General features: G+C 48.7%; 2 protein-coding genes and 1 pseudogene across 2 annotated transcripts; 2 read left to right on the plus strand and 1 right to left on the minus strand.

Annotated features, from left to right (window-relative positions):
• The first annotated feature begins 1,449 nt into the window (after positions 1 to 1,449).
• slco2b1 (solute carrier organic anion transporter family, member 2B1) lies at positions 1,450 to 13,639 on the plus strand. Its single transcript, XM_067257284.1, is given in 14 exon segments — positions 1,450 to 1,537; positions 1,908 to 1,976; positions 2,934 to 3,043; positions 4,294 to 4,431; positions 4,580 to 4,742; positions 5,189 to 5,413; positions 5,844 to 5,942; positions 9,599 to 9,729; positions 10,870 to 10,969; positions 11,270 to 11,362; positions 11,365 to 11,433; positions 12,950 to 12,963; positions 12,965 to 13,142; positions 13,502 to 13,639. Coding segments are annotated over 12 exon segments (1,281 nt in total). The 5' UTR covers positions 1,450 to 1,537; positions 1,908 to 1,976; positions 2,934 to 2,986; the 3' UTR covers positions 13,516 to 13,639.
• A 1,196-nt stretch (positions 13,640 to 14,835) lies between these two features.
• On the plus strand, positions 14,836 to 18,070 carry LOC136963225 (solute carrier organic anion transporter family member 2B1-like; annotated as a pseudogene).
• Positions 18,071 to 18,893: 823 nt separating this feature from the next.
• serpinf1 (serpin peptidase inhibitor, clade F (alpha-2 antiplasmin, pigment epithelium derived factor), member 1) lies at positions 18,894 to 23,960 on the minus strand. Its single transcript, XM_067257295.1, has 9 exons — positions 23,899 to 23,960; positions 23,457 to 23,529; positions 22,184 to 22,247; positions 21,542 to 21,734; positions 21,270 to 21,425; positions 20,921 to 21,124; positions 20,629 to 20,768; positions 20,289 to 20,499; positions 18,894 to 19,803 (listed from the first exon to the last, which is right to left on the minus strand). Exons 3-9 carry the CDS (start codon positions 22,244 to 22,246, stop codon positions 19,553 to 19,555), a joined length of 1,218 nt encoding a protein of 405 aa, XP_067113396.1. The 5' UTR covers position 22,247; positions 23,457 to 23,529; positions 23,899 to 23,960; the 3' UTR covers positions 18,894 to 19,552.
• Positions 23,961 to 24,200: the final 240 nt, after the last annotated feature.

Raw genomic sequence — 24,200 nt, forward strand, 5'->3', positions numbered from 1 at the left:
GAAAAAGATTTAGAAGTTAACACAGAAAGTATTTTGTGTGGATGATGATTCATAGGAAGGTCAGATAACAACAACCGTGCATGAGTCTAAACAAGGAACTGCTTGTTGTAACAGCAACCCCAAACACAGATATAACTTGTTGTTTTCTTTGTTGAATTGTCTTGTTAGAACGTTTCTGAGGATGATTCTCCTGAATCTCAAGGCAGGAAGTTCATCTCCTGCCAAAGTCTCAGGCTGTCAGGCTCACGGTTGATATGGCAACATCACTTTCCAGCTCTTTTGAAACTGTTCCCTCTGTTTCTGCTTGGTGAAGACAAGGACAGTTTGTTCAGTCATGACCATGGGGCAACATTTCTAGTGGTATCAAAAGAACATACGGCCTAACCCCAGTTTGGAGAGGAGGCCAATCAGGAAGGAGAAGGAAGTGATGTCTGTAGAGTGTTGTAAGAGGAGTGTGGGTTCAGGAACAGGAGTTTAGAGGCAAGGATGGTTCAGAAGGGAAGTTGTATTTGACAGAGATGGGGAATAAACACTCCAGATTTGTGTAACAGATTAATATGTCGTTTCACTTGTCCAGCTGTTTCACCTTCAACCTCTTTGTGCCCCTGCAGACTTGGGGAAGAAACCCCTTTCCCTTCCCCAGTCTGTTAGCAAGGTCCTGTGGCGTCTTACTGACTGCAAGCCTGCGAAGGACCTACCTGTCAGGAACTGTGAATAAACAGCTGCTGCCAACAACAGAAAAGACTCGGGCAGTTCATCGCAGACGAGTTTAACACCGCTACGCATGCTCTCCCAGAAGTCTGACTGCAAGCCAACCTGGGCGTTTTCACCGGCTTGTTATGACAGTAAGAACTATGTATCAGTGACAAGATGGTGTCATTTCGCTCTCCAACACATTATCTTCTTTTCTCAGAAAGCGTGAAGAACAAAACCGAAAGAAACATGATTCCTTTTCATTTCGGGAAGCCTAAGACTAAAATGCTGGCATAGATTTGCAGTCAGTGTTGTGATGTCAAGAGTAGTTGTACTGTCTCTGATGATAAAGCAACAGCTCACCCTGCTGGTCACTACCACCAGTTGTCAGACAGAGATTTGACACCCTTAGTTAGAAAGAACCGTCAGTAGTGACCAACATTACTACCCTAAAAAGGATCCATCACACTACAGTGCCAATTCGCCAAGCATGTGTCACCATATTTGAGGTTCACTCAGGTGAACTGACCAAGCCTGAGACCAGGTGCTGACAGGACTGTGCTTCTCTAACCCTCCACATGAGGAGTGACCCCACTCCCCCACTCCCCCACCACCCCACCCCAGCACACCAGCCCCATCCATGCAGGCTCCACCCTCCCTCTCCCGCCTTCCCTGCAACACGACTGGTTCCACAGCCTGGGCCTGCCCCCTCTCCTGGAGCGTGAGCCTGCAACCAACTCAGATCTCACAGAGCGGGGCTGACTGACAGGAGGAGTGGAAGGGAGCTTGGATAGGAACCAGCCTGGACAACAACCACTGCTGTAGGCCCTCCTGAACCCACCAAGTGAGTACAGCCACTACACGCATGTTCAACTCCACTATACACATGATTCTGATTTACTACAGGCACATTCAGCTCCACTATACACATGATTCTGATTTACTACAGGCACATTCAGCTCCACTATTCACATGATTCTGATGCACTACACGCACAATCAGCTCCACTATACACATGATTCTGATTGAACCACCAGCATTCCTTCTGCACTACAAAAGCACCCTGTTAATGAGTAACACGTGCAACTCATTTTAAGAGCCTTCAGACCTCCCTTCCGCTCAGATAAGGCTTGCAGAGAGTGTTTGGCTTACACTGCCCTGCTATGACCACCGTCCACCAACCGAAAGTGTTCTTTACTCTGTTTACATTCCAGCGCTGAACCATCACTGATCCTATCTCCTCCTGTTTTTATCTCTGCTGGCGGAACATCCTGCCCTCGAATGTGCCTCCTACATACTCCCCTCGTGGAGAATGTATGTCAGCGTATACATGAGCAGGATCGATCACGTATCTATGATGTCCACAGATGATAGATCATATGCATGTAGAATCTGTGGTCTCTAGCTCGTCTCTCTCTGGCTGCTTCAGAGCTTCTGGTTACAGCTTCTCCTCCTCCAGCTCTCACTGGCTGGATGACTCAGGAGACGATCACAGACACAAAGTGCCCCACACGAGGAGAGCTCCCTGCCCCACACGCTTCTGAGGAATCTCACACAGAGACGCGGAGTGTGCCTAAGAGTTCAGGAATGCTCAGGGTGATTTAAACACAGATTTTACACGCTCACAGTGGACACACACTCACACACACTCAAACGCGCGCACACACAAATGCACGCGTGAAAACGTTGTGCTGACAATGCGTGAAGACCCCAAGCTGTCTGTCTTACTCAGCAGATCGTGAAAAAATGCTTTTCTTCAGTGTGCAAGCTTGTTCAGTTATGTAAGACCAGCTCCTGCAGAGAGAAACTTGATCTCCAGGAACTTAAACCTCAGTCATTAGTCTGTGTTGATGCATGGGTTTTCGTACCAAAGCTGATACCATCACCAAAACATCACTGCGAGATGCTCTCCCCAAGATTCCTTCAAGTCTTGTCTTGTTTGAGGGTTTTCTTTGGTTAGAGGTGTTAATCTGGAGCCTTCTGTGAAGCTCTTTGTCACAACGTTTGTCAACAGGGCTGCACAAACAAAGTTGGATCTGATTAGTTTTCCTTTGGTCTGCAATACCACACTGCAGGAAGTGAGCCTCAAATCTAACCCTTGGGAATTTTTTACATGCGATGCTGCTAATCTTGCTTTTACTGACACCAATATTGTGGATCTGGATTGATTGCAATTGTATGAGTCCAAAGTACAGGAACAATAAAATGTACCCTTACAGGAACTGTGGTTTGCGTTTCAGATTTTCTACTTCCTGTCCCATCCGATGTTCTGATTGGTGGACTGGTAGACAGCATGGTGGCCCATCACCCCCAGGTCTGCAGGCGCAGGGGCCTGTTCAACAGCATCAAGGTGAGTCGCTGCACCCTCCCACAGTAGACACGACCCCATGACTCCTTCAGGCAGGCCTGCTGGAGACACGACCCCATGACTCCCTCAGGCAGGCCTGCTGGAGACACGACCCCATGACTCCTTCAGGCAGGCCTGCTGGAGACACGACCCCATGACTCCTTCAGGCAGGCCTGCTGGAGACACAACCCCATGACTCCCTCAGGCAGGCCTGCTGGAGACACGACCCCATGACTCCCTCAGGCAGGCCTGCTGGAGACACGACCCCATGACTCCCTCAGGCAGGCCTGCTGGAGACACGACCCCATGACACCCTCAGGCAGGCCTGCTGGAGATACGACCCCATGACACCTGGCTCGTCATTGTATCCATGTTCCAAGGCCGTAATCATAATATATATTCAAATCTGGTCAAAATGTCCCCCCCCAATATATTGATATAAAAATATCAATACACATATAAATGTGCTACGCTACGACAGGCAACCACGCACGCTGTACGAAATTCTCATGAAATTTTTATTTGTATCCCCCAATGTTGACTCCATGGCCACCTTGCCATCTTGTCACTTCCCGGGTAAGTTAACTCACCAGCGCATACTCAGCGTTGTAGAAACATTGCCAGTAGGTTGCTGCAACATTGTGAATCAGCTGGTGGGTTATCTTACCCAAGTATGTTGCATAACCTGCTTTCTGGAATACCCCCCAGGTCAGTTAGGACCCAGCTTGCACATGAGATCAGGCAAAACTTCCATCAAATGGATCCCATTCAAGGATCTTCATATCCACGCTAAGTTATTGGTCAAACCGAGATTGTCAGGAAGTCCTAAGATCACATGACAGGAAGTCCTGCTAGCTTCTGCTTGCGCCCTGGCTGTACTGTACACTGCACATGAGCTGGAACAGTTTCTGTTCCCTGATGACAGCTTTTCCTCTGTGTTCCCATCAGGGTTTGTCTTCCTTCGGTACATCCTTGTATTGTTCCCAGAGTTACACACACTGAAGACAGAGTTCAGGAAGGCCTCAGTCTAGATTTCAGGATTTGTTAGAATTAAACTCTCTGTACTCTCTCTCTCTCTCTCTCTCTCTCTCTCTCTCTCTCTCTCTCTCTCTCTCTCTCTGTATTCCCCCTATCTCTCTGTACCCCCCCTCTCTCTCTGTACCCCCCCCCTCTCTCTGTACCCCCCCCTCTCTCTCTGTACCCCCCCCCCCTCTCCCCCCCCTCTCTCTCTGCACCCCCCCCCCCCCCCCCAGTTCTTTGTGCTGTGTCATGGCCTGCTCCAACTGGCCCAGCTCCTGGTGTCTGGCTATCTGAAGAGCTCCATCTCCACCATCGAGAGACGCTATGGCTTCTCCAGCCAGAAGTCTGGCGTCCTGGCCGCCTTCAACGAGGTGAGGACACCATAACCTGTGTGTGCGTTTGTGAATGCATGTTTGTGTGTGGGTTCATAGATAGAACCTTTCTTCATCCCCTTGATGAAATTGCCCAGAGTGATGTTGATGAGTGTGTGTGTGTGTGTGTGTACCTGTTGGACGGCAGGTGGGGAACACAGTGTTGATCGTGTTCGTGAGTTTCTTCGGCAGCAGGGTACATCGGCCTCGCTTCATCGGGGGCGGGGCTCTGGTGGCCAGCATGGCCGCCCTGATCATGGCCCTGCCTCACTTCCTCAGCGGACACTACGAGTACACAGATGGCATCAGCAGTAAGTAACAAACACACACACACAGACACACACACACATACACCCCTGGGATGTAGGTTTCATTCGAATACATCCACCACTCCACACTTTTAATTAAGAAAATAATATTTAACGGCCACATTCTCAGTTACATTTACATTTAGTCATTTAGCAGACGCTCTTATCCAGAGCGACTTACAGCAAGTACAGGGACATTCCCCCGAGGCAAGTAGGGTGAAGTGCCTTGCCCAAGGACACAACGTCAGTTGGCATGACCGGGAATCGAACTGGCGACCTTCGGATTACTAGCCCGACTCCCTCACCGCTCAGCCACCTGACTCCTCAGTTCTTAAAAAAGCTGTCCCACCCACATTCAAAAACAAACCTACCTCCCTGACACACACACACACGAAAAGACCAACCAATGCACACATTCGGCCCTGATTCCTTGTCCCCACGTCCAACAGCCGGTAAGGACAACAGCTCAGGACTCTGCCAGCTGAGCCACGTGTTCTCCACGTCCGAGTCCAACCAGAGCTGCCTGCAGCAGGAGAGTGCTGGTCAGCGAGGCGTGTTCCCCATCCTGCTGCTCGGACAGCTGCTCCTCGGGATAGGAACCGTGCCCATCCAGCCATTCGGTATCTCCTACATCGACGATTACGCCAGCAAGAGGAACTCGCCTCTATATCTGGGTCAGGACAGTCCACAAAGCACGAGGAATGTGTTGTTTGTGGATGTGGTGGTTGTGGATGTGGATGTGGTGGTTGTGGTTGTGGATGTGTTTGTGGATGTGGTGGTTGTGGATGTGGTGGTTGTGTTTGTGGATGTGGTGGTTGTGGATGTGGTGGTTGTGTTTGTGGATGTGGTGGTTGTGGATGTGGTGGTTGTGGTTGTGGATGTGTTTGTGGATGTGGTGGTTGTGGATGTGTTTGTGGATGTGTTGTTTGTGGATGTGTTTGTGATGATCTTCTGTAATTCAAATGACGGGTCAAAGGAAAAACAGCCTTCAATTTCCCGCCTCTGCAATGTAATGACAGATGATCGATATAAAAACTACGGGAGGCACTTCGTTTTGTTAAGATGAAAGCGTTTAAATAAATCTGATACTTTTGTTCACTGCAGGCATTCTATTGGCGGCGACATCGATCGGTCCAGCCTTCGGGTTTATGATGGGGTCATTCATGTTGCGGTTTTATGTTGACTTCGACAAGCTGCCAAATGGTGAGTGGAAAACACATCCTGTTAAAGCTCAGCTTCCCACACACAGAACATCTGGAAACACTCACCTGGATCTAATGTGAGGGAGGGAGAGAGGGGGAAAGAGAGAATGAGAAAGAGGGGAGGGGGAGAGAGAGAGAGAGAGAGAGAGAGAGAGGGGGAGAGAGAGAATGAGAGAGAGAGAGAGAGAGAGAGAGAGAGAGAGAGAGAGAGAGAGAGAGAGAGAGAGAGAGGGGAGAGGAAAGAGAGGAGAGAGTGTGTGTTATTGTTTAATGTTCTTCAACAAAGAAGAGCATGGAGCACAGAGCAGCATAGCAGTGCTGTTATCTATTTAAGCATAAAGTACTGCCTCGAGTACCTCATTGCTTTTATAATACGGTTGCCAGCGAAATTATAAATAGTAAGTAAATAGCAAGCTGCCTTTCAGCACAAAATAGTTATAGACAACAAACATTGTGTATCGCATTTCAGTAGCCGAGAGAAAATAGTCCCTGTAAACAGTGGCTGTTGCTATGCAACGGACAAACAGCATTGTGAACTTCACGTTTGTTAGCCTAGCTAGCTAGCTAGATCTCGCAATTGACTTTGCTCATTTCATAAAAGCTGCCTTTAAAATAACAACAATGACAATGGGGCACTTTCAATAAAATAATATTTATTTTAAACATTGGGTCTAAACATGTTACGGTTTGCTTATATTGATTTGGATATTTCCACTAATTGTGTATCCATGGAAAACGTTTCTCATGTCCCCTTCGTCTCTGATGACATCGCTTTCGACCACTCTTGCTCACTCTTGCTCTCTCATCTTCGGCTAACCACTCATCAAAAGTTCTTCCCCCCAAAAGATCGAAGTTAACATGAAACATGTTTGCTTACTGTTAATCTTGAAATGACAACAAAATGACAACGACAACCAAGTGACAACCAAGTGACAACGAAAATTACCAATGACAACCAAAAATGTAACTGTTATTTTGAGTGCGCACTAATATGGAACGCTCCATTTTAAGGCAAATGTAAACAGGCGTACTGTAAACACCTGTACACCGTACAGTACTTTATGCTCAATAAAGCACACCCCGTGACTCACTCTCAACCAATCAGAATGCTTGATTTCAACCACCCGTATTATAATATCCCATAAGTACCCATTATCCAATCAGAGAAAATACAGATTTATAACACAAGGTTGTCAGGATTGAATACAGGTTAAGCTGTAATCTCAATTTGGTTCCAGACCTGTGTACTACACCTTACATTTACCTTTTCACATGACCTAGTTTGCCATAGTGGGAGAATCTAAGACATCTGAGCTTAGCGTATCAAATCAACGAAGGCTATTGTTGAAAGCTTGTGCAAACAAACTTTAAATCCTTCACGATAAAGCAGGCTAGATTTCTGAGAGGACATGTTTGCAACCATGCCCAGTCTTGACAGTTCGAGCTCTCATCTGGACCTTGTAACTTCTCTTAGTGTAGGAGTGGTTTAATTGCTCTCCATTCACAGAAGACATATTGACTGCTGTTACCCGTCTGTTGTCACCCACAACATAGATACACATACCAGGATATGAACTGTGTTTCACATTTCCTGTCATCAGAACGTTAGGGTTAGGGTCACAAAGAATGGAAAATTCCCCCAAATGTGCATAAAAAGGGTAGTCTGATGGCTGAGCGGTTAGGGAATCGGGCTAGTAATCTGAAGGTTGCCAGTTCGATTCCCGGCCGTGCAAAATGACGTTGTGTCCTTGGGCAAGGCACTTCACCCTACTTGCCTCGGGGGGGAATGTCCCTGTACTTACTGTAAGTCGCTCTGGATAAGAGCGTCTACTAAATGACTAAATGTAAAATGTAAATGTAAACAAAGGTCTGTTCAGTACAGTGTGACAAACGCCTTTCGTCGACCCGAGGCCTACCGGTGGAGTTACAGTTAGGTCCATAAGTATTTGGACATTGACACAATTTTCATCATTTTGGCTCTGTATACCACCACAATGGATTTGAAATGAAACAATCAAGATGTGCTTTAAGTGCAGACTTTCAGCTTTAATTTCAGGGTATTTACATCCAAATCAGGTGAACGGTGTAGGAATTACAATACATTTTATATGTGCCCCCCCCCTTTTTAAGGGACCAAAAGTAATTGGACTATTGGCTGCTCAGCTGTTCCATGTCCAGGTGTATGTTATTCTCTCATAAAGGGAGTTCGTTATTTCATTGACAAGGAGCAGATAAAAGGTCTAGAGTTCATTTCAAGTATGGTATTTGTGTTTGGAATCTGTTGCTGTCAACTCCCAATATGAAGTCCAAAGAGCTGTCACCATCAATGAAGCAAGCCATCGTTAGGCTGTAAAATCAAAACAAACCTATCAGAGAGATAGCAAAAACATTAGGTGTGGCCAAATCAACTGTTTGGTACATCCTTAAAAAGAAAGAACGCACTGGTGAGCTCAGCAACACCAAAAGACCCGGAAGACCACGGAAAACAACTGTGGTGGATGACAGAAGAATTCTTTTCCTGGTGAAGAAAAACCCCTTGACAACAGTTGGCCAGATCAAGAACACTCTCCAGGAGGTAGGCGTATCTGTGTCAAAGTCAACAATTAAGAGAAGACTTCACCAGAGTAAATACAGAGGGTTCACCACAAGAAGTAAACCATTGGTGAGTCTCAAAAACAGGAAGACCAGATTAGAGTTTGCCAAAAAACATCCAAAAGAGCCTGTACAGTTCTGGAACAACATCCTATGGACAGATGAGACCAAGATCAACTTGTACCAGAATGATGGGAAGAGAAGAGTATGGAGAAGGGAAGGAACTGCTCATGATCCAAAGCATACCACCTCATCAGTGAAGCATGGTGGAGGTAGTGTTATGGCGTGGGCATGTATGGCTGCCAATGGAACTGGTTCCCTTGTATTTATCGATGATGTGACTGCTGACAAAAGCAGTAGGATGAATTCTGAAGTGTTTCGGGCAATATTATCTGCTCAGATTCAGCCAAATTCTTCAGAACTCATAGGACGGCGCTTCACAGTGCTGATGGACAATGACCCGAAGCATACTGCGAAAGCAACCAAAGAGTTTTTTAAGGCAAAGAAGTGGAATGTTCTGCAATGGCCAAGTCAATCACCTGACCTAAATCCAATTGAGCATGCATTTCACTTGCTAAAGACAAAACTGAAGGGAAAATGCCCCAAGAACAAGCAGGAACTGAAGACAGTTGCAGTAGAGGCCTGGCAGAGCATCACCAGGGACGAAACCCAGCGTCTGGTGATGTCTATGGGTTCCAGACTTCAGGCTGTCATTGACTGCAAAGGATTTGCAACCAAGTATTAAAAGTGACAATTAGATTTATGATTATGTTAGTTTGTCCAATTATTTTTGGTCCCTTAAAAAGGGGGGGGGCACATATAAAATGTGTTGTAATTCCTACACCGTTCACCTGATTTGGATGTAAATACCCTGAAATTAAAGCTGAAAGTCTGCACTTAAAGCACATCTTGATTGTTTCATTTCAAATCCATTGTGGTGGTATACAGAGCCAAAATGATGAAAATTGTGTCAATGTCCAAATACTTATGGACCTAACTGTATATCATTCTGACCATGGATCTGACCCCTGACCCCTGACCCCTGGTCGTGTCTTCTGTTTCCAGGTGTGGTCCCGCTCGACAGGGGGGACCTGCGCTGGGTGGGCGCCTGGTGGCTAGGCTTCCTGGTCGCCTCCTGCCTCCTCTTCCTCACCTCGCTGCCTTACCTCTTCTTCCCTAGAGAGATGTCCAAAGAGGTGCAGTATGGGATACTGGAGGGAACGAAGGGTGGAGGTTTCACGGGGGATTTCTAACCAAAACGATTGTGTATTAGGGAGTCAGGTGGCTGAGTGGTGAGGGAGTCGGGCTAGTAATCCGAAGGTTCCCAGTTCGATTCCCGGTCATGCAAACTGATGTTGTGTCCCTTGGCAAGGCACTTCACCCTACTTGCCTCGGGGGAATGTCCCTGTACTTACTGTAAGTCGCTCTGGATAAGAGTGTCTGCTAAATGACTAAATGTTAATGTATTAGCTTTAAATCTCCAGAATTTACGCAGTTTTCTTCTGAGTATGACTGTTGTGCAAGCTCATCCCAGAGCTGTACCGGGTAGTCATCACTGACGCGGTTAGACACCAGTCAGACTGGAGGAACGCTACTTGCTACCTGCGCTCCAGGGATGATTCATTTGAGGGATTCACAGATCGTGAATCGTGATTCATCTGTGGTGATGTTAATCTGCAGCTCTGTAGTCTCAAGTCAGGACAAGAGTGAGAGTTGTTGGGTTCCATCCAAATGTAGCCGGTGTGTGGTGAAACTCACTCCTCAGGTATGTAACAGCCCACCCGTGTCAACGAATTGCTAGCTTTTCGTTGGCGTAGTTGGTAGTGGTGGCGCTTTGGAAGTCAGAGGTGGTAGGCTCGAGTCCCGGTCGGAGCGAACAGTTGCCTGTATGCCTCTGACGGAGCTTGCAAGACCACGTCTGTTACACAAGGTGAAAGAGAAAGTTGGACAGTGTATTGAAATATTATTTGTCTCTAGGCAGCCCATAGCTTGCTGCTCTTGCCAGATTGCTCAATCGTAAAACTCATACGGATCTCATGGTTACACATTTAGTCACACAACTCACCACACATGCACTCTCGGACATGCACAGACATGCATACAATAGTTGACTGATCCTGATGCACACGCTGACTGACAACCTTGCATTGCATTTTAAGGAGAGTGCATCAGTATCATGTTCGTGTTGTACCTACGTATGTGTGCGTGTGCATGTGTCTGTGTGTTCATACTGCCTGCATCAGTAGGTGTGAGTTGTGAGGTGTGACACCACCCTGAAGTTAGGACGTATGAGGGTCATCTCATAGTGAGATGAAACTGTTTACCTGTTGGCTCAGGAGACCGCAGACGAGAGCGTGGAGTCCAGGACAGAGACCCTGGAGAAGACACCGCTGCCTCACGCAGCCCAGGAAGTCACGCTGGCCCACTTCCTCAAAAGTGAGTTAATGACTGTTGTCTAGCTTCCTGTGTGTCTCCTACTGAGGGTGACTTCAAGGCAGGAAGAGGCTGTTCTGAGACACTTGTGTCTGAGACAGTGTGTCAGAGAGTCATAATTCCGTCCTGGGATGTCACAGGGTGTGCCATGGCACTATTTAACATCACTACAGTGTCTGTCTAAGGGTGCAATCACCTCCCCCTCCCCTCCCCCTCCCCCTCCCCCTCCCCCTCCCCCTCCCCCTCCCCTCCCCCTCCCCCTCCCCCCTCCCCCTCCCCCTCCCCCTCCCCCTCCTCTCCCAGGTTTCCCCAGGATCGCCCTGCGGACCCTGCGTAACCCTGTGTTCCTGCTGGTGGTGCTGGCTCAGGTGCACCTGGCGGCGATGGTGTCCGGCCTCGCACCTTCATGGCCAAGTTCATCGAGCGGCAGTTCACCCAGACGGTCTCCTTTTCCACCATGATGATAGGTGAGAGGCCACGCCCCATCCCCCATCTCCCCCCGGGGCCCTGCTATGTGAGAGAGGGAGGGAGGGAGGGGAGTGAGGGAGAGAGGGAGAGAGAGGGAGAGAGAGAGAGAGAGAGAGAGAGAGAGAGAGAGGGAGGGAGGGAGGGAGGGAGGGAGGGAGGGAGGGAGGGAGGGAGGGAGGGGAGGAGAGAGGGAGAGAGGGAGGGAGGGAGGGGAGATGAGAGGGAGGGAGGGAGGGAGGGAGGGAGGGAGGGAGGGAGGGAGGGAGGGAGGGAGGGGAGGGAGGGGAGGGAGGGAGGGAGGGAGGGAGGGAGGGAGGGAGGGAGGGAGAGAGAGAGAGAGAGGGAGAGAGAGAGAGAGAGAGAGAGAGAGGGAGGGAGGGAGGGAGGGAGGGAGGGAGGGAGGGAGGGAGGGAGGGAGGGAGGGAGAGAGAGAGGGAGAGAGGGAGAGAGGGAGGGAGGGAGGGAGAGAAGGGAGGGAGGAGGGAGGGAGGGAGGGAGGGGAGGGAGGGAGAGAGGGAGGGAGGGAGGGAGGGGAGGGAGGGAGGGACGGGAGGGAGGGAGGGAGGGAGGGAGGGAGGGAGGGAGAGAGAGAGGGAGAGAGAAGAGGGAGAGGAGAGGGAGAGAGAGGGAGAGAGAGGGGACGACGAGAGGCGAGAGGGACGAGGGAGAGAGAGGGAGAGAGAGGGAGAGAGAGGGAAGAGAGGAGAGGGAGAGGGAGGGAGAGAGAGGGAGAGAGAGGGAGACGAGAGAGGGAAGAGAGAGGGATGAGAGAGGAGAGAGGAGAGAGGGAGAGAGAGGGAGAGGGAGAGGGAGAGGGAGAGGGAGAGGGAGAGGGAGAGGGAGAGAGAGGGAGAGGGAGAGGGAGAGAGCTTCCAGTTATGGCATTGAGAGAGGCCAAACACACCCATCTCCCCGGGGCCCGCTCAACACGGCCTCAGGAGTCACACTCAGGAGTCACACTCAGGAGTCACACTCAGGAGTCACACTCAGGAGTCACACTCAGGAGTCACACAGGAGTCACACTCAGGAGTCACACTCCAGGAGTCACACTCAGGAGTCACACTCAGGAGTCACACTCAGGAGTCACACTCAGGAGTCACACCTCAGGAGTCACACTCAGGAGTCACACAGGGGAAACTGGTGGAAAGACCCGGAAGGCCAAACTCCAGAATACTGCAGGCAGAGTGTTTAGTGTTGGATGATCACCTCCGGGGTGTGAAGATGATGAAGCTGTGTTTCTGTGATCTCTTGAGTAACAATGCTTTCAAACCATCAGAAGCTGTGGGTAATGATTCACAGACCTTCCACGGAATACAACAAACCATTGTTTCGCAAAGCCACACATTTGCAATAAGAGTTGGAAAGAAACTGTGAAACAAACACTCAAAGTCCTCAGGAATCTCCCACAGCTGCTTCAGCCTTCTCTTCTAGAAGGTCTATAAAAGTCAGTCAGTTGGTCCTAAAACTGGTGTAAACCGGTCTAAGCGGTTCCCTCTCTATCCCTGTGCGCCCCAGGAGGAGTGAACATCCCCCCTGGCCGTGCTGGGCACCGTGCTGGGAGGGCTGTTGATGAGGAGGGCTGAGGATCTCTGTGATGCGGCGCGGCCCGCATGTGCACACGGCGGCATCTTGCTGTGCATGCTGAGCGCCCTGCCCCTCCTTTCTCATTGGCTGCTCAACTCAGAAGGTCGCTGGGCATCTACCCCAAGTAGGCTACCCTGTGTGTGTGTGTGTGTGTGTATTGACCCCTATCTATGTCTGTCTGTGTGTGCTTTCGCCTCATGTGTGTGTTAACCTTGTGTGTGTGTGTGTGTTAACCTTGTGTGTGTGTGTGTGTTAACCTTGTGTGTGTGTGTTAAACCTTGTGTGTGTGTGTGTGTGTGTGTTAACCTTGTGTGTGTGTGTGTGTGTGTTAACCTTGTGTGTGTGTGTTTAACCTTGTGTGTGTGTGTGTTAACCTTATGTGTGTGGTGTGTGTGTGTTTAACCTTGTGGTGTGTGTGTTAACCTTGTGTGTGTGTGTGTGTGTGTTAACCTTGTGTGTGTGTGTGTGTGTGTGTGTGCTCAGGGCGTCCTCTTTAGCGTGCAGTGCTGGCTGCTCCTGCCCAGATGATGCCTTCAACCCAGTGTGTGGCTCCGACGGGGTGGAGTTCAGGTCCGCCGTGCCATGCTGGGTGTAGCAGCAGACCGCTGGGCAACGACAGCCCAAGCTCTGGTAGATATGAACACACCTACACACAGAGGCCCTAGCTGTAAATGTGTAATCATATTTATTATATATTATTGAGAGATAGAGAGAGATAGAGACAGAGAGACAGAGAGACAGGGACAGAGAGACACAGAGACAGAGAGACAGAGAGAGACAGAGAGGACAGAGAAAGAGGACAGGGACAGAGAGACACAGAGACAGAGAGACAGAGAGACAGAGAGACAGAGAGACAGAGAGGACAGAGAGACAGGGACAGAGAGACAGAGAGACAGGGACAGAGAGACAGAGAGACAGGGACAGAGAGACAGAGAGACAGAGAGACAGGGACAGAGAGACAGAGAGACAGGGACAGAGAGACAGAGAGACAGAGAGACAGGACAGAGAGACAGAGAGACAGGACAGAGGAGACAGAAAGACAGAGAGACAGGGACAGAGAGACACAGAGACAGAGAGACAGAGAGACAGGGACAGAGAGACAGAGAGAGACAGGACAGAGAGACAGAAAGACAGAGAGGACAGAGACAGAGAGAACAGGAACAGAGAGAAATAATGAAAGTAAAAGAGAAAGTGAAACATTTGTGAAGAAAGAAAGTCTTTTTTGAGTCTTTCTAGTGTAGATGCCAGGTGGGTCCAGAAAGCCTGTTTCTGGAGGTTGTCACTTCTGGTTTCGTAGTTTGAGACCAGATATCTGGGTAAGACTGCAGCCAACAGTCATCCTTCTGCACACACACACTCGCACACACACATACATACACACTCACACATAAACACACTCACACACGCAAGTAAGGCTGCTTGAATTCTTGAGCCAAATCCCTGATAGAGCTGTAATAAAAACAGCATTCCATTCATCATGGGGCTGCCATGCCAACCAGGTGCCGTCCCTCTGGTTCGCCACTGTTCCGACTCAGGCAGGGAAAACCCCTCGACCATGTCATCGCATCCATAGATATATATATAAAGACTAGATGTCTTACGGCGGAGTCTAGAACTTTTTAAATTACCTCTACCCTTTATTATATATCTATGGGGAAAACCCCTCGACCATGTAATCGCATCCCCAACACATCTCTGAGTCGGTCTGAGAGAGAAACAGAACTCTGACATCACAGGCCCAGTGAGAACGTCGACTGGTCTGGGTCTGAATGACCGGCTGATCTGAATGGGTGTTTCTGTGTGGCCTTACAGAACTACACCAGCTGCAGTTGTGTGGATGATGGCCATGGTTACGCGTTGCCGGGGGACGTTTGGCAGCGGCTGTTCTCATCTCCTGTTGCCGTTCATGGTGCTGTCTGGTCTCACACCTGCCTCATCGCCTCCTTCTCCCAGACCCCATCCTTCATCATGATACTGAGGTATACACACACACACACACAACAACACACACACACACACCAACACACGCACACACACACACACCAACACACAGACATCAACACACACATACAACACACAAACACATAGACATCAACACACACACACACCAAAGCATAGACACCAACACACACACACCAACACACGTTATTTCACAACCCTCTCTATCATGGTGGATCTGCACATTCCTTCTTAGTCTGGGATGTTTCAGCATGTTTAGACACACACACACATCATACACACATCCCAAAAACATAATTACTTTGTCAGGTTGCCAGTTTCCTCCTGGTTAGCATGACCATGAGGAAACTGTTGCTAAGACAGAAAAACCTGAATATCACAGTGAGGTAAGCATAAATTATTCTCCTCACTTGAATTGAAAACCAAGCTGATGATTACTGCAGTAGACCTACAAAGTTAAAATCCAATTGTATTTGTACAGCCCTTTTTACAAGCAATGTCACAGAGGGCCTCTCATCTCCTCACAGGACAGTACCTCTGGAGGACAAGTCCTTTGCTGTGGGGGTCCAGTACATGCTCTTCAGAGTCCTGGGTGGGTCACCTCACTTCCTGTACAACACCAGACCTCACTTCCTGTACAATAACAACAAGCAGTTGAGCATGCACACCACCAAATATCACCACAGTTTCTGTTTCCCCACTGGCTGCAAGTTGCTACTGTTACAGACAGAGATATGGACTGCTAGTTCAGAACTCTTGTGTGTGTGTGTGTGTGTGTGTGTGTTTGTCTCCAGCTTTCATGCCAGGCCCAGTCCTGTACGGCAAGACCATAGACAGCACCTGTATCCTCTGGGGGAAGAAATGTGGAAAGTCTACTTCTTGTCATTACTACAATCTTGACCTCTTCAGACAGAGGTGAGTCTTACTGGCTCCCCCTCCTTTCCCTGGTGTCCATCCTGAGAAATCTCTCTTTCACAATCTGTCTTTCACAATCTCCAAAAATAGCAAAGTCGTCCCTACAGGAATGTGGTCCATTTATTTCTCTGTTAGATACTCTAACAGCTCTGCTGCCATGTGATGTTGCAGTTCTCTCCCTGGACCTTCCCTGCAGAGGAGTCTGGACTGTACATTGTTCACAGTAGTAGTGGTTTATACGTAAACATATTTATGCCTATAGGTTTAATTTTTTTCTATCTTGCTAAATGTATCTTACATCTCTTTTGTCTTGTTTCTTATCTCTTTTATCTTATCTCTTAAAAATAACTTCCGTACTGTTGGGAAAGCCTAGAAATCAAGCATGTCACTGCCAGTAACTCTGAAAATGACTCTAACTCTGACTCTACCCCTGCCCCCTGCTGCTCCAGGTTCCTGGGCCTACAGGCGGTGTTTGTGTGTGGAGGTCTGGTGTGTTTCCTGCTCTGCTACCTGGTCCTCCGGCACAGGGCCGGCAGGGAGGCCCCAGGGGCCAGATACGAGCTGGTGGACGGAGAAAAAAGCCCGGTAACCTCGCCCTCTAAAGAACTACAGAGTGTTGCTACCTGAAACACACCTACATGGAGGACAGGAGAGGAGGTGTGTGTGTGTTTGTGTGTGTGATGTAAAGTATTGTATCTGAGCCAAGGAGCTTGCTGACTTCTCTATCTACTATAACAGAGATTTCCACTTTTCCTTATTTGAAATGTGACCAAAGAATTTACACCAATGTGAACATTACACAACCATGTTAGTGGGCATAGGCTAATCATTGTTATGAATGTAAAAAAAAAAATTGGATGGTTGTAAGGTTCCTTAAGATAAATGTATTTTCAACTACATAAATGTTCTCAAGAATAGTTTATGATAGAAACTGTAACAGCTTATATTTCCAAACTTCTGCCAGCTAACATAGTATTTTTTTTAAAGATGCCTGTAATTACAAAATATAGTATCTTACTGTGAAGTCTACAATGTACAGTAAATAGTTTATTTAGTTTTTTATATGAAACATTTCATTTGGTTTTTTTCTCAGTTTACAAGCAACATTTTGGTGAATTTGAACATGCATACTGTTGAAATGAATGAATGTATGAAATCGATAACTTGTTCTTAAGACCAAGCCAGTGGAACCGGTTTCGTTGATTAACTGTCAGGAAAACTGTTCTAAAGGTGGAGGGGAACAGCAAAAGTGTTGTTTGAAATATTGCTTTGATTCGCACATTCCAAACTGAGGTGAGGTTTCGAGAGACACACACACACACACACACACACAAACCAACCTTGTGAGGCAGACAGTCTCACAGACTTTGGCCAGGTTTCCCAGATTCGTTAAGAAGTTCTTAACGCTAAGAGCTTCTTAGGAGCATTCTAAGAGCGTTCTAAAGCGTTCTTAGAACGCTCCTAAGAAGCTCTTAGCGTTGAGAGCTTCTTAACGAATCTGGGAAACCCGGCCTTTGTCAGCACCTTTTAACCAGATCCACTTCCCTAAACCAGATCACTGAGCATAACACGAGCAGACTGGTTTACAGCAAGCATCAGAAGGACCCCTCTGGCCCCTAATAACGTGTCTGTGTGTGTGTGTGTCTGTGTGTCTGTGTGTGTGTGTCTGTGTGTGTGTCTGTTTCTCCTTTTGAAGAAATCTGTTTCCTTGGTGTGTGTGTGTGTGTGTGTCTGCAAAGCCAACATCCTTTTATGTAACAAAAGACTTCCTCTATTTTGACCTGTTGAGCTGTAAAAACATGTAAACTTGTATTGGAGGGTGATTGACTGTCTGAGGCCACTGCCCTCTCTGATGTTGAGAGTCTGAGCTCCCAGACCATCCTCACACTAGCACTGCAGTACTGAGGTCAATGACCAACAGCAACAATCCATCAAATTAAGAGCCAGTTTTTTTTCTTCACATATTTTACCAGGAACAGAGGTTTCATGTTTCACTTTTTGAAAACTGCAAATCGGTCCACTCTACTTTTTAAATGCTGCATTCTCAGTCATAAACAAAAGTATTCTCACATATTCCCACATTGGAAAACAAACCTACATTCCTGTATCTTCATCAAATTAAAGGCAAACTGTATATAGTACCAAACTTTTTAAAATAAACTGAACTATATAAAGGTTTGATGGAACGAAGCATGATTTAATTTGTTTAGCGTTGGGTGTGTGCTGCCCTCTGCTGGAGACATACAGACACGCATCTGGTGTGTTTCACAGTGTGGGCTCAGTAGAGAAGACCCCCCTCTGTGTGCGTGTGTGTGTGTGTGTGTGAGAGAGAGAGAGAGAAGGGGAGAGAGAAGGGGAGAGAGAGAGAGAGAGAGAGGGGGAGAGAGAGAGACAGAGAGAGAGAGAGAGAGAGAGAGAGAGAGAGAAGGGGAGAGAGAGAGACAGAGAGAGAGAAAAGGGGAGAGAGAGAGACAGAGAGAGAGAGAAGGGGAGAGAGACAGAGAGAGAGAGAGAGACAGAAGGGGAGAGAGACAGAAGGGGAGAGAGACAGAGATAGAGAGAGCGAGAGAGGGAGAGAGAGAGAGAGAGAGAGAGAGAGAGAGAGAGAGAGAGAGAGAGAGAGAGAGAGAGTGCATCCAGTTATGGCATTGCTTGAGTTGGTTCTGGGAGGCATTACCGTAAAAGACATCTCTTCTGAAATGTGGAAAATCCAGCATAGTCTTAGGCCTTTGCCATGAGTCATACACACCCACACATCTCACACACACACACACACACACACACACACACACACACTCACACACACACCCACACACATCCCACACTCACACACACACACCCACACACATCCCACACTCACAGACACACAAAAATATAAATACAAAAATCTGTTCCAGCCATACAGCTGAGAATAGAGAATGTGGATCTGATCTAACGGTACTTAAACTAAAGCTGTGTTCAAGAAAAACTGACGAGAGAACAGCAAAAAGAACCAGCGGAAAAACAGACCCACAGAACAGTTTACTAGAGGAAACTGGTTGCATTTTTATTTCTCTTTTTGCAATTGACAGTAACTAAGTATTTTTCTGGTTAAAGTGGTATCGATTACATCTCCTGGAACTGTATAAGCAGAAAATGGTCTGTCTGGTTTGTTTCAACATGAAAACTGTCAGTTACTAATTTCTCCTGCATAGAACAACAAGAAAAGAGTTAGAATTAGGCCCTGCTGGTACGTATACACACCAACAGAAGCTGTTAGTCTGATCCTCAGCCTAGCTGCTTGTCCATCCATGCAGACTGCTTAGTGTACTGTGAGACTAGCTAGCTCGACAGCGGCTTGTCATCTCCTAGGACCTGCTAAGAGCAGAGAGTGTGTGTGTCTGTGTGTGTGTGTGTGTGGTGTGTGTGTATGTGGAGTGTGTGTATGTGTGTGTGGGGGTGATGTGTGTGGAGTGAGTGTGTGTGGTGTGTATGTATGTGGAGTGTGTGTATGTGTGTGATGTGTGTGGAGTGAGTGTGTGTGGTGTGTGTGTATGTGGGGTGTGTGACGTGTGCGTGCTTGTCTCTGTGTGTTTATGTGTGGTGGCTGTGTATGGCGTGTTTGCCTGAGGTGTGTGGTATGCGTTTATGCGTGTGTGTGTGCCTGTGTGTGTGTGTGTGTTATATCCGCAGATCCTTAGGGTTCACCACGCGGCCCATGAGCAGCAAGGCTCCCGAGGCCTCGTCTCGGACCAGGAACAGGAAGGGGCGGTCCACGCGGACCAACAGCCTGTGGGCGGGGGGCGTGAGGCCGGCGTACTGAGCGCCCTCGGGAGCCATCTCCATGACAACCTTGTGATTGACACTGCTGAGCTTGGCTGCCTGGGCGGTGATCTTCTCCAGATCCGTCTCTGCCAACCAATCAGACAGACCTGGAAGGGAGGAAGGGAGGGAGGGAGCGAGGGAGATAGTCAGAGAGAGAGAGAGGAACAGAGAGAGAGAGAGAGAGATGAGTGTTGCAATTAATCTCTAGCCTTGCTAGAAAGTGTGGAAGAGGTGAAGCGAGGAGAGGAGGAGTGGAAAAGAGAGGAGGAGAGAGGAGGAGAGAGGAGAGAGGAGGAGAAGAGAGGAGGAGGAGAGAGGAGGAGAGAGGAGAAGAGAGGAAGAGAGAGGAGGAAAGAGGAGGAGAAGAGAGGAGGAGAGGAGGAGAGAGGAGGAGAGGAGGAGAGAGGAGAAGAGAGGAAGAGAGAGGAGGAGAGAGAAGGAGAAGAGAGGAGGAGAGAGGAGGAGAGGAGGAGAGAGGAGGAGAAGAGAAGAGAGGAGAAGGAGAGAGGAAGAGAGGAGGAGAGAGGAGAGAGGAGGAGAGGAGGAGAGAGGAGAGAGGAGGAGCGAGGAGAGGAGAGGGGCAGGGTCTCACCCAGGTCAGGCAGCAGGGGCAGCAGGTCTGTGGAGGAGCTGAGCTTGAGGACGGGCAGAGTGAGGTCCACCTGCAGCGCAGGGAGGTTCATGGACAGGTCCTGCACAAACTCTGCTGTCAGAGACTCCTCCAGTAGGGTCATGTTCTGGGTCACGTCATCGGGGAGGAACACAAACATGCTGACGTCATCCTGCATCTGGATCTGGGCGATCTGGAGAGAGAGAGCAGGGGAGATGAGCAGGGAGACACGCACATACATACATACATACATACGTACATACACACACATACACCCCCCCCCCCCCACACACACACACAGTGCCTGCAGGGATGAACTCACAGTGCAGCTCAGGTCAGAGTCTATGCCCATCTTAACAGGGTAGTTCTCCTGCTGCATCATGGGAATGCTGACAGGAGCTTCTCCATCCAGCTGGAAGTTCTGCATCTTTCCAGTCTGACTGAATCGAGTCATCCATTTACCTACACACACACACACACACACACACACAGACACACACAGGGATCAGTTTAGGTGCATAATGCCAGACCCGTGGTGCCATAAACAGGTTCAAAAGTCAGCATTCCCCCTAATGACCACACTAAAGTAAGCTAAATCACTGAGGCATGTTCACCTTTGAAGTGTGCGGCCGATACGGGGATGACCCCAGGGCTCCTGCCAAGCGGCTTGGACAGGAGACGCTCCACCAACCCGCCTGTCTGCTGTTTCACCCAATCATTGATGTCCTTCATGTCCTTAGCCCCGCCCACCATGGCCTTGGGCCGAACACCGTACTGCTTCTCCACCAGGCTGAAGAATTCCGGCTTTACACGGATCCCTGACACACACACACACACACACACACACGCACACACACACACAAGCACACACAGACACACACTCACAAATGCATACAGACATTATGTTGACTACACTGGAAATACAAATCACACACTCAGCCACACACACACTCAGCCACTCACGGCGGGCCAGGTAGATCCTGGCAGCGGTGCTGAGGCCCTTGCGGGGCCCGCTGACGGAGCGCAGCAGCTCCTTCAGGGTCTGGTGGAGCTGGGGATCCTGGAGGCTGTGGTACCTCAGCGCCCGGAACAGCTGCCTCTGAGCGCGCTCAGACGCTCCTGCAGGACACACACACACACACATCACACACACCCATCACACAGCGCGTCACGGACGTGTCCAGGTCTGCAGGGGGAGGGGGGAAGGGGGGGAAGGGAACAGCGATGAGGCTAACCCATGGCTAGCTGAGTCATCACTTCAGAGACGCTGATGGGCGCCAGGAACACGTTGGCTTTGGGGTCCTGGCTGGCGAGGGCACGGAACAGGTTGTAGCCGAAGTCGGAGGTGGCGGCGGCCATCTTGGTTCTGGCCGTGGTGAACAGCTCCACATGTGGCTCCTCCTCCCCTCCCGCCTCCTCCTCGTCCAGCTGGCCAATCAAGACAGGCGCAGCGAGAGAACGTTCAGTGACATTTACAGAGGCAGTACTGTGTGTTAGCAGCAGGGGTGAAGGTTTCATTACATGAATGGGACATGTCTTACCTACGGTTTGAAAATGGCAAATCTGCCCCCCCCCCCCCACACTTTTCATTAAGAAAATCATATTTAACGATCACACACAGATGTGAACAGACAGAAGGCTAGTAAAGGGGAGTGGTCTGTTAGACAGACAGAGAGAGGAGGTGTGTAAAGGGGAGTGGTCTGTTAGACAGACAGAGAGAGAAGGTGTGTAAAGGGGAGTGGTCTGTTAGACAGAGAGAGAGAGGAGGTGTGTAAAGGGGAGTGGTCTGTTAGACAGACAGAGAGAGGAGGTGTGTAAAGGGGAGTGGTCTGTTAGACAGAGAGAGAGAGGAGGTGTGTAAAGGGGAGTGGTCTCACCAACTGGGCGTCAGAAAAGCAGAGGAGAGCTCCCAAACACATCAACAAGATCGTCTTCCTCATCCTGGAAACACACACACAGGAGCCCAAGACCACACACACACCACACACACACACACACAGGAGCCCAAGACCACACACACACACCACACACACACACCACACACGCACACACACCACACACATATTCCGTTAATTTCGATGGCTGTACGTGAGGTTTTGAACACAAACACCCAGGAACACACACATTGCCACACAGACACACACAGAGCAGCTTCCAGCCAGGGGTCAGGGGGGGTCAGGGGAGGTCAGGCCAGGGTGAGGTCACAGGGTCGAACAGATGCTTCTTCTAGGCTCCACATTCTACACCCTCTCACTTCTGATAGACCACCATCACTAGGCCTCCCTCCATCCACACACTTGCATTCCTCCTCGCTTCCTCAAAACCTCTTTTCTTCTTCTCTCTTCCTCCCCTACCTTCGTTCCCTCGTTTCCTTAACACATCTGGTTGTCATTAAGGTTCTCTTGTTTTCCCTGAAGAAGAAAAAACCTCCGTCCCTGAACCCCAGACCACACCTCCCCCTCTCCTCCCCCCCCTCCTCCTCCTGTCTTCAGCTCTCCCCTTCCTCTCTTCTCCCCCTCTCTTCCCTCCCCTCCTCCTCCTGTCTTCAGCTCTCTCCTTCCTCTCTTCTCCCCCTCTCCTCCCTCCCTCCCCTCCTCCTCCTGTATTCAGCTCTCTCCTTCCTCTCTTCTCCCCCTCTCTTCCCTCCCCTTCTCCTCCTGTCTTCAGCTCTCCCCTTCCTCTCTTCTCCCCCTCTCCTTTTGTCCTCTGCGTGCCTGATGGTTAACCCAGACACTCAGATTTCAAACCGTAATGAAACGTTTCCAAACCTACAAAGCTGGTCTGATCTCTGACTGTAGCTGTGTGGAGGAAGTCTTCCAAGCGCTGACTGTCTGCCTGGTGTCTCCAAAAGCTCATCTTCCAACACCTCATTACATCCTACCGCATGATGGATACTCTGTCAGGAGACTATGTGCTTTGTGCAGGTCCTGGGGCACGACCAACATATAGACACGCTGTTCTTTAGTCCTGCCGTGAACAGTGTGTGCCAGTACTTCATACATCTAGGCCTACGGGTCTAAACTGGTGCCCCAATATGCTCAAGGTTTTGATAAATTTCTGATCACTTGATTTGTTGCTGTGATTTTAGCTTGAACTAGTCAGAAATAAGAACAATTACATAAGCTGTGGTCTGGGAGAGTTTAGTCTTACTTTGCGTGACTTGGCGCTGTTGCCTAGAATGCAACTGTGGAACCAGCAAGATGAAATGTCTGGAACCGGGCAACTGCACAGGGAATAACAACATATATTCAACATTCTATAAAGTAGTTTCTGAAAAAAAATAAGACATTTTTGTTTTAAAGTAGAGGCTAAGCAAATAACTAAAAGGGTGTTATTGCATTTGGGAAAGTAAGTTTTCTGGTTAATGAACAGTTAAAGTAGGCTACACTCTCGCTTATATGCGTCAATTCGAAGTGTCGCGATAATACATTCTATAAGGTTTGATACACAGGTGGATCTGATTAGCAAATCAACTGACAATTTATGAACGTATTATATATTAACCATACTTTGATAATAATCACATATTCACTGTACTTTCTGCTGTTGTTTTTGCTGTCATTCACAAAAATGTGCATGAAACACTACCTACCGTTAGCAGTAAACTGTCCACGTCGCTATTACACCCCCTCCGTGCTGCCTCCGGTCGACAGTGGAGCAAAAAGCGTTAAACCAGCGCGATGGAGCAGCAGTTACCCGCCTTTCTCTGACGTAGAGTAGAATCCGTACCATCAGTCCATAGAGTGCATCAGATACATTTAAGGTCTCCAAAGTTCCACACTTCAATGAAACACATTGCGCGATACATTTAATGATTAGCACTTCCTCCGGGAAATATAGCCTACGATCTTTCACATAGCCTAGATGTAAACATTTGTATAGTCAAACACATTC

The sequence above is a fragment of the Osmerus mordax genome, chromosome 19 (genome assembly GCF_038355195.1).
Source record: "Osmerus mordax isolate fOsmMor3 chromosome 19, fOsmMor3.pri, whole genome shotgun sequence".
Classification (NCBI taxonomy): domain Eukaryota; kingdom Metazoa; phylum Chordata; class Actinopteri; order Osmeriformes; family Osmeridae; genus Osmerus; species Osmerus mordax.

What these genes read in the sequence shown, in the direction of transcription:
- serpinf1 (XM_067257295.1), bottom strand. Translation starts at nt 22,246, where the DNA reads ATGAGGAAGACGATCTTGTTGATGTGTTTGGGAGCTCTCCTCTGCTTT. An exon ending in ATCGGCCGCACACTTCAAAG is followed by an intron (nt 20,769 to 20,920) that starts GTGAACATGCCT and finishes GTGTGTGTGTAG; the next exon opens with GTAAATGGATGACTCGATTC. An exon ending in GCCCCTGCTGCCTGACCTGG is followed by an intron (nt 19,804 to 20,288) that starts GTGAGACCCTGC and finishes CCTCCCTTCCAG; the next exon opens with GTCTGTCTGATTGGTTGGCA.